The sequence below is a fragment of the Palaemon carinicauda genome, chromosome 14 (genome assembly GCF_036898095.1).
Source record: "Palaemon carinicauda isolate YSFRI2023 chromosome 14, ASM3689809v2, whole genome shotgun sequence".
In the NCBI taxonomy this organism is placed as follows: domain Eukaryota; kingdom Metazoa; phylum Arthropoda; class Malacostraca; order Decapoda; family Palaemonidae; genus Palaemon; species Palaemon carinicauda.
The window spans coordinates 86,858,438-86,868,453 of record NC_090738.1 but is presented as its reverse complement, the minus strand read 5'-3'; the positions used below and the strand labels follow the sequence as shown (position 1 = coordinate 86,868,453).

Here is a 10,016-nt window from a genome sequence, read left to right as displayed (position 1 = left end):
ATAGCCTTGCCTCTGTGGTAGCCTTGCCTATGTAATAGCTTTGCATATGTCACACCCTTGCCTGTGCCAAAGCTTGTCTGTGTCACAGCCATGACTGTATCACAGCTTTGCATGTGTCTTAACTTTGCCTCTGTCAGAGTCTTTCCTGTGTCAGACCCTTGCCTGTCTCATATTCATGCCTGTGTCATAGCCATGCCTGTGTCATAGCCATGCCTTTGTCACAGCCTTGACTGTGTCACAGCTTGGCCCGTGTCACAGCCTGGCCTGTGTCACATCCTTGCTTGTGTCACAGCCTTACCTTTTTCATAGCCTTGACTGTGTCAGAGCTTTCCTTTTGTCATGGTCTTGCCTGTGTCACAGCATTGCTAATGTCAAGTCATAGACTTGCCTGAGCCAAAGCCTTGCCTGCGTCACATTCATGTATGAGTCAATACGGTAGCTATGTCACAGCCTCACCTGTGTCATAACCTTACCTGTATCATAGCCTTGCCTGTGTCACCGCCTTGCCTGTATAACAGACTTACCTGTGTCATAATCTTACATGTGTCACAACCTTGCCTTTGTCATAGCTTTTTCTTTGTCATAGCCTTTCCTGTGTTATAGCCTTTTCTTTGCCACAGCCTTGCCTGTGTCATAATCTTGCCTGTGCCATAGCCTTGCCTGTGACATAGCCTTTCCTGTGCCACAGTCTTGCCTGAGTCACAACGTTGGCTGTGTCACAGCTTTGCGTGTGTCACAAACTTTGCTGTGTCACTGCCTTGCCTAAGCCACAACCTTACCTGTATCATACCCTTACCTTTATCATCAGCTTGCCTGAGTCACAGCTTTGCCTGTGTCATAGGCTTGTCTGTGTCATAGTCATGTCTGTGTCACTGCCTTGTCTCTGTATTAGCCTACGCTGTGTTTCAACCATGCCTGTGTTACAGTCTTGCATGTGTCATAATCTTGACATTGTCAAAACCTTGCCTGTGTCACAACCTTGCCTGTGTCATAGCCTTGCTTGTATCATGGCATTGCCTCTGCCAAAGTCTTGCCTCTTTCACAGCCTGTCCTGTGTCATAGCCTTACCTGTATCAAAGCCTTTTATATGTCATAGCTATGAATGTGTCATAGCCTTGCCTGTGTCAGAACAGCCTTGCCTGTGCTCCAGCCTTGCCTGTGTCACAGCCTTGTCTGTGTAATAATTTTGCCTGTGTCACAGCCTTGAATGTGTCATAGCCTTGCCTGTGACGTATCCTTATCTTTGTCTCAGCCTTTCATGTGTCATAGTCTTGCATATGTCACAGCCTTGCCTGTGTCATAGCTTTGCAGGTGTCATAGCCTTGTCAATACCAAAGCCTTGCCTGTGTCACAGCCTTCCCTGTGTCATAGTCTTGCCCGTGTCATAGCCTTGCCTGTGTCATTGCCTTGCCTGTGCCACACTTTGGCCTCTGTCACAGCCTTGCATAAGTATAGCTTTGCCTGTCTCATATCCTTTCCTGTGTCACATCAGCCTTGCCTGTACCACAGCAGTGCCTGTGCCTGTGTCACAGCCTTGCCTGTGTCACTGCTTACCTGTGTTACATCCATGCCTGTGTCATAGCCTTACATGTGTCACAACAGCCTTGCCCGTGCTACAGTCTGACCTGTGCTACAGCCTTGCCTGTGTAATAGTCTTGCCTGTGCCACAGTTTTGTTTGTCCCATAGTCTTGCCTGTGTCATATCCTTAACTTTATCACAGCCTTGCCTGTGTCATAGACTTACATGTGTCACAGCTTTACCTATGTCACAGCTTTGTTTGTGCCATAGCCTTGCCTTTGTCGCAGCTTTGCCTGTGTCACAGCATTGCCTGTGTCATAGTCTTTCATGTGTTATGTAGTTGCCTGTGCTACAGTATTGCCTGTGTCACAGCCTTGCCTGTGGCCTAGTCTTGCCAGTGACATAGTCTCGCCTTTTGTCACAGCCTTGCATATGTCATAGATTTGCGTGTGTCATAGCATTGCCTTTGTCACAAGAGCCTTGCTTGTGCCACAACCTTGCCTGTGTCACGACCTTGTCTGTGTCATATCTTTGCCTTTGCCACAGCCTTGCCTGTGTCTTAGCCTTGCCTGTGTTACTGCCTTGCCTGTGTCACAACAGCCTGGCCTGTGCCACAGACTCTCTTGTGTCGCAGCATTGCCTCTGTATTAGCCCGGCCTGTGTCATGGCCTTGCTTGTGCCATATCCATATCCCGGCCTCTGTCCTATCCTTGCTTTGTCTCAGCCTTTCTTCGTGTCATACCCTTGCATGGGTCATAGTCTTGCATTGTTCATAGCCTCGTCTGTGGCATAGCCTTACCAGTGCCATAGCCTCGCCTGTGTCAAAACCCCGCCTTTTGTCACTGCCTTGCATATGTCATAGATTAGCGTGTGTCATAGCATTGCCTTTGTCATAAGAACTTTGCCTGTGCCACAGCTTTGCCTATGCCACAGCCTTTCCTGTGTCACGACCTTGTCTGTGTCATATCCTTGCCTTTGTCACAGCCTTGCCTGTGTTTTAGCCTTGCATGTCTCATAGCCTTGCCTGTGTCTTAGCATTGACTGTGTCATAACGGCCTTGCCTATGACAAAGCCTTGCTGGTGTCACAGCCTTGCCTATGCAATAGATTTCCGGTGTAATAGATTTCTGTACCATAGCCTTGCCTGTGTCATATCCTTGCCTTTGTCAAAGCTTTGCCTGTGTTAGAGCCTTGCATATGACATAGCCTAGCCGGTGTCATAGCCTTGTCTATGTCACAGCAGCCTTGCCAGTGCCACAGCCTTGCCTATGTCACAGCCTTGCGTGTATAATAGCCTTGCATGGGTCACATCCTTGCTTTTATAATTGCCTTGCCTGTGCCACAACCTTTCCTTTGTCATATCCTTACCTTTTTCACAGCCCTGCTTGTGTTATAGCCTTGCATGTGTCATAGTCTTGCATGTTTCACTGTTTTGTCCTTTTCACAGACTTGCCTGTGTCACTGCCTTACTTGTGTCACAGTCTTGCCTTTGCCACAGCTTGACAGTGCCATAGCCTTGCCTGTGTCACAGCCTTGCCTGTGCCATAGCCTTGCCTGTGTAATATCCTTGCTTATGCCGCAGCCTTACCTGTGTCACAGCCTTGCATGTGTCATAGCCTTGCCTGTGTTACAACAGCATTGTCTGTGTCACAGCCTTGCCTGTGTAATAGCATTGCCTGCGTCACAGCATTGCCTATGCCATAGCCTTTCCTGCGTCATATTGATGCCTTAGTCACAGCCTTGCCTGTGTCATAGCCTTGCATGTGTCATATTCTTGCATGTGTCACAGTTTTGCCTGTGTCACAGCCTTGCCTGTGTCACAGCCCTGCCTTTGTCACAGCCTTGCCTGTGTCATAGCCTTGCCTGTGTCATAGCTTCGCCTATGTCATGGCCTTGTCAGTATCAATAAATTTGCCTCTGTCACAACATTCTAACCTGTGTCACAACATCCTTGCCTGTGTCACAGCTTTGTTTGTGTCTTAGACTTGCCTCTGACAGAACCTTGCCTGTGTCGTAGCCTTGCCCGTGTCACAGCCTCTCTTGTGTCACAAAATTGCCTGTGCCACAGCCTTGCCTCTGCCACAGCCATTGCCTGTGGCAAAGCCTTCCCTTTATCATAGCCTTGGTGTATCACATGTGCTGATTGGAACTAGCATAGGAGAAATTCAGGAAAATTGAATAAAGATTTATAGTATATATACCGATAGACCAGTTAGATTTAATCCCGCATAGGATTAGAGTACAATTCTTCATGCGTCGTTGTTTATTCTTCATTTTGAATCATATTATCTTTTCCAATATGCTGTTTCCTTTCAGATTTTTACATTAATTTCAAAATTTACTCTTTTCAAATTAACAACAGGCAAAGTTGGTTCCATAAGAATGGCAATATATTTTTTTTACGTAAAATAATGATAACCATGATAATAATAATGATGATGATGATGATACAGTAATGATAATGATGATGGTGCTAGTGTACTAATAATTAATGATAATCATGAATAAGTAAACGATTTTAACTATTCTAAAAGTAGTGAAAATAATGTTAAATTAGCATCATCATTATCATCACCATCATCATCAGACGCTAACCTTCTTTCCACCCTGTCAAAGCTGCTTTTAGCAAAACCTAATATGTAGGTCCTTTGATTGAAATATGGGAAAAGACTTGATTAGATTTAGGAGCACGAGACGAGCATTTAATCGAATAACCTTTTTTATAGCGAAGAAAATGTTTTGGGGAAATATTGTACATAGATTTTGTTTAGAAATAAAATATAAAAAGAACACATTTTGGGGGACGCCGATTTTTCTATGAATATTTTTGAAATTTTTTAAATAGATTTTAATTCGGCTAAAGGGACTTCTGGTATCGTACTTTCAATTTGAAAATAGAATAGAGTATTAAAAGGTGATCCTGTTTCGTAACATCAGAACCATTGTTCTCTAGTCTTGGATAGTGTCATAGCCTTTATACAAAGGCCTTCCATTCTCCTATGTGAAGGTTCTCTTGCTTTTACACTCAGGCACATTATTCTATGTTTCGTTTCCTCGTTGTACTATTTTCCCTGCTGGAGCCCTTGAGCTTATAGCATCCTGCTTTTTCAACTAGTGTTGTAGCTTCCCTAATAATAATAATAATAATAATAATAATAATAATAATAATAATAATAATAATAATAATAATAATAATAATAAATGATTCGTCAAGGAGACAGCGGAAGACCAAATAAGGTAACAATATGGGGAATGCTGAGGGAAAAGTCTTATAGAAATATGCAAAAAATATGATCTTGAAATCGAAGGTTTAAAACGCAAGAACTCAAGAATGGAATAAAAGGTAAAGTGACAAATGATATTACAAGAAAAGTAGGAGAAAAGAAAGTAGAAATGAGAAGTTTGAGGTTTGTAAATAGTAATGGCAGAAGAGATCATAATGGAGAACTCAACACCAAGGAAGCAGTAAAAGTAATGAAGGCAAGGATTGTATGATATATTCAGAAAGGAATGAAATGAAGGATAGGCTTTGTGTATTGTGTAGTGAGGCAGATGATACAACCGAACAAATATTCAACTGTAAAGAATTCAGAAAATTTATGAGCAGCCAGGGCATATAATTAAGGAATTGAGGATCACCAACCAAAGAAGTTGCCCGTTATATTAGGCAGGCGTTGGAAGTTAGGTACAAAAGTAAGCACAGTGTGCTGTCTGTGTAGGAGGTAACTAATGGCAATGAATTTTCTGCAACACCTACGCTTCTAGTGGTGATTGTTCCCGCAAGCATAGTGTTGTGCAAATAAAGAGGGGTGATACACTTAAGAATATGAATTGGTGTTGTGGACGCGATACTCCTGAGAGCAACGAGGAACTTTAACTTCCTAGAACTGAACCCCGCTGGCAAGTTGTACGGCAAAATCTTGAAAAAAAAAAATAAAAAAAAATAAATAACAATGGAGATATAGCTATTCTTTATCCGGTGGCCTTTAATTAAAGATCTCAGCAGTATGGATGGCGTGGTGAAATTTCCATTTTTATCTATATCTGTTTTTCCAGTTATTTTTTACTTAATCATTCATGTATTTTTTTTTCTTTTTTTTTTTTCATGCGTCTGGCAGTGCTACAGCCCGGACACAATCCCGACTTCCTGAAAGGAACCATTACCAGTTGTTTACCGTTTTTCGAGCAATCACAAATCACAGTAATATTTCTGTGTCATCGTGATACAAATGAAGTGTTGGCAAAATCTGAGAACGTTTAGGTATGGAAATGTTCGTGCCACAAACTTAGCAGAGGTGAAACAACATTAGTTGGTTTACAGACCTTGCAGACAAACAATGGCCTCTACTTCGACTCCCCTCCCATATTTCCGTCACTGTTCGACGTATAAGCACATATTTACGTTGGACCATGTAATGGTGCCGGGAATGTAGAAAATAAAAAGAGGAAATGGATGTCAGGATTATTCCCTGGTGAATCATAAAACTTTATTTCATGTAGTTTGCTCTTTTAGGATTTAAATCATTGTGTAACGAACGACGAATCGTATCCTGGGAATTCACAACAAAGGCTTACTTTTATATGTTTTTCTGTTTCGTGACTTTTTTTTTTTTTTTTTTTTTTTTTTAATTCTCTCTGTGGAGAATCCCTTGTTTTTAAAATCATATTTTAAAAGTATACATACCGTCCAAAAGAGGAAAAGGAGGCTAATATTTTGGAATAATTTATAAAAATTCTAGGAAATCTGAAAAATACCAATTTACCGTTAAACGAACGTTTTCATTTTATGTTTTCCTAAATTCAAACGCTAACATCTTTGTTCGCAGGTCAATTTTAAAAGTATATACACGCTTTTGATTAATGGAAAAGATAATGTATAAAACTGGAAAGTCAAAACTAGAAAAAAAAACATTCATATAAAATTTAAAGAATCATTTTATAGATAATTTGGTAGTAAAATAGGTTCCTCGAATGATAAACTTCATTTGTAGTAAGTTTCATTGCAATAGCCGTAGAAATAACGGATTTTAAAATATTTTTTTTCACATTAATGAAAGGAAAAATGATTATAATCTCATTTTTCACATAAAGACTTTGTTCATGTATATATATATATGATAAATTTTGCACATTTTTTTACGTGTTTTTTTTCATATTCAAATAAGCCATATATATTTTGATATATTAATGTCTGGATTCTCTTAACGACCTCGGGATCAGAGCCCCAGGCGAAATCTGACAAAGACAAGAGCTTGGCTCCGGCCGGGAATCGAACCCTGGTCGGCAAGCTTATATAGACAGTGACTAACCCATTCGGCCACGAAGGAAGATAAAAGTCAATGACAATTCTACTGTACTTATGCCTGTCGAATTCAGGTATTTTGTACTTAGAATTGAAATCAACCCATCTTCACCATCGTAGCTAATTGGTAGTTTGTTACTTGGCATTCAATTAATGATAAATTTTGCACATTTAGACGTGTTTTTTTCATATTCAAATAAGCCATATATATTTTGATATATTAATGTCTGGATTCTCTTAACGACCTCGGGATCAGAGCCCCAGGCGAAATCTCACAAAGACAAGAGCTTGGCTCCGTCCGGGAATCGAACCCTGGTCGGCAAGCTTATATAGACAGTGACTAACCCATTCGGCCACGAAGGAAGATAAAAGTCAATGACAATTTTACTGTACTTATGCCTGTCGAATTCAGGTATTTTGTACTTAGAATTGAAATCAACCCATCTTCACCATCGTAGCTAATTGGTAGTTTGTTACTTGGCATTCAATTAATGATAAATTTTGCACATTTTTACGTGTTTTTTTCATATTCAAATAAGTCATATATATTTTGATATATTAATGTCTGGATTCTCTTAACGACCTCGGGATCAGAGCCCCAGGCGAAATCTCACAAGTAACAAACTACCAATTAGCTACGATGGTGAAGATGGGTTGATATCAATTCTAAGTACAAAATACCTGAATTCGACAGGCATAAGTACAGTAGAATTGTCATTGACTTTTATCTTCCTTCGTGGCCGAATGGGTTAGTCACTGTCTATATAAGCTTGCCGACCAGGGTTCGATTCCCGGCCGGAGCCAAGCTCTTGTCTTTGTGAGATTTCGCCTGGGGCTCTGATCCCGAGGTCGTTAAGAGAATCCAGACATTAATATATCAAAATATATATGGCTTATTTGAAAATATATATATATATATATATATATATATATATATAAACTTGGGTAAATTTTGTTAAAATAGGTTGATAAATGTATGATGGGCGTTAATTCCTTTTTTAGATTCTGAATATCATTTGGCCGAATTTTTTTTTTTATCGTGAACTTATAAATATTCAAGTAAGAAATAGTAGATACAATTTTTGACTAATAAAACTTGAAGTAGAAAAATTTCAAATTCTTTAATACGAAATCAACATAAAATATGATCAATATTAGGTCTGGTCAGTATGCCTACTAAAGTAGGTGACCGTTGAAAGTAACACTATATACATATATATATATATATATATATATATATATATATATATATATATATATACTGTATATGTATATATAAATATATATATATATATATATATATATATATATACATATATATATATATATATATATATATATATATATACAAATATATATATATATATATATATATATATATATATATATATATATACACACACATATATATATATATATATATATATATATATATATATTATATATATACATATACCATGGCACTTCCCCTAATTTTGGGGGGTAGCCGACATCAACAAAGAAACAAAAATAAAAAGGGGACCTCTACTCTCTACGTTCCTCCCAGCCTAACAAGGGACTCAACCGAGTTCAGCTGGTACTGCTAGGGTGTCACAGCCCACCCTCCCACATTATCCACCACAGATGAAGCTTCATAATGCTGACTCCCATACTGCTGCTACCACCGCGGTCATCTAAGGCATCGGAGGCAGCAGCAGGGGCCTATCGGAACTGTGTCACAATCGCTCGGCATTCATTCCTATTTCTAGCACGCTCTCTTGCCTAGCTCACATCTATCCTCCTATCACCCAGAGCTTCCTTCACTCCGTCCATCCACCCAAACCTTGGCCTTCCTCTAGTACTTCTCCATCAACTCTTGCATTCATCACCTTCTTTAGTAGACATCTATTTTCCATTCTCTCAACATGGCCAAACGACCTCAACACATTCATATCCACTCTAGCTGCTAACTCATTTCTTACACCAGTTCTCACCCTCACCACTTCGTTCCTAACCCTATCTACTCGAGATACACCAGCCATACTCCTTAGACACTTCATCTCAAACACATTCAATTTTTGTCGCTCCATCACTTTCATTCCCCACAACTCCGATCCATACATCACAGTTGGTACAATCCCTTTCTCATATAGAACTCTCTTTACATTCATGCCCAACCCTCTATTTCTTACTACTCCCTTAACTGCCCCCATCATTTTGCAACCTTTATTCACTCTCTGACGTACATCTGCTTCCACTCCACCATTTGCTGCAACAACAGACCCCAAGTACTTAAACTGATCCACCACCTCAAGTAACTCTCCATTCAACATGACATTCAACCTTGCACCACCTTCCCTTCTCGTACATCTCATAACCTTACTCTTACCCACATTAACTCTCAACTTCCTTCTCTCACACACTCTTCCAAATTCTGTCACTAATCGTCCAAACTTCTCTTCTGTGTCTGTAACCAGTACAGTATCATCCGCAAACAACAACTGATTTACCTTCCATTCATGGTCATTCTCGTCTACCAGTTTTAATCGTTGTCCAAGCACTCGAGCATTCACCTCTCTCACCACTCCATCAACATACAAGTTAAACAACCACGGCGACATCACACATCCCTGTCTCAGCCCCACTCTCACCGAAAACCAATCACTCACTTCATTTCCTATCCTAACACATGCTCTACTACCTTTGTAGAAATTTTTCACTGCTTGCAACAACCTTCCACCAACTCCATATAACCTCATCACATTCCACATTGCTTCCTTATCAACTCTATCATACGCTTTCTCCAGATCGATAAACGCAACATACACCTCCTTACCTTTTTCTAAATATTTCTCGCATATATGCCTAACTGTAAAAATCTGATTCATACAACCCCTACCTCTTCTAAAACCACCCTGTATTTCTAAGATTGCATTCTCTGTTTTATCCTTGATCCTATTAATCAATACTCTACCATACACTTTTACAACTACGCTTAACAAAGTAATACCTCTTGAATTACAACACTCATGCACATCTCCCTTACCCTTATATAGTGGTACAATACATGCACAAACCCAATCTACTGGTACAATTGACAACACAAAATACATATTAAAAAATCTCACCAACCATTCAAGTACAGTCACACCCCCCTCCTTCAACATCTCAGCTCTCACACCATCCATACCAGATGCTTTTCCTACTCTCGTTTCAT

At 39.9% G+C, this 10,016-nt stretch overlaps 1 protein-coding gene across 1 annotated transcript; it reads left to right on the top strand.

Annotated features, from left to right (window-relative positions):
* The first annotated feature begins 860 nt into the window (after positions 1-860).
* Positions 861-3,696, top strand: LOC137652861 (keratin-associated protein 16-1-like). Its single transcript, XM_068386255.1, has 5 exons — positions 861-1,177; positions 1,493-1,669; positions 2,066-2,306; positions 2,966-3,181; positions 3,517-3,696. Exons 1-5 carry the CDS (start codon positions 861-863, stop codon positions 3,694-3,696), a joined length of 1,131 nt encoding a protein of 376 aa, XP_068242356.1.
* Positions 3,697-10,016: the final 6,320 nt, after the last annotated feature.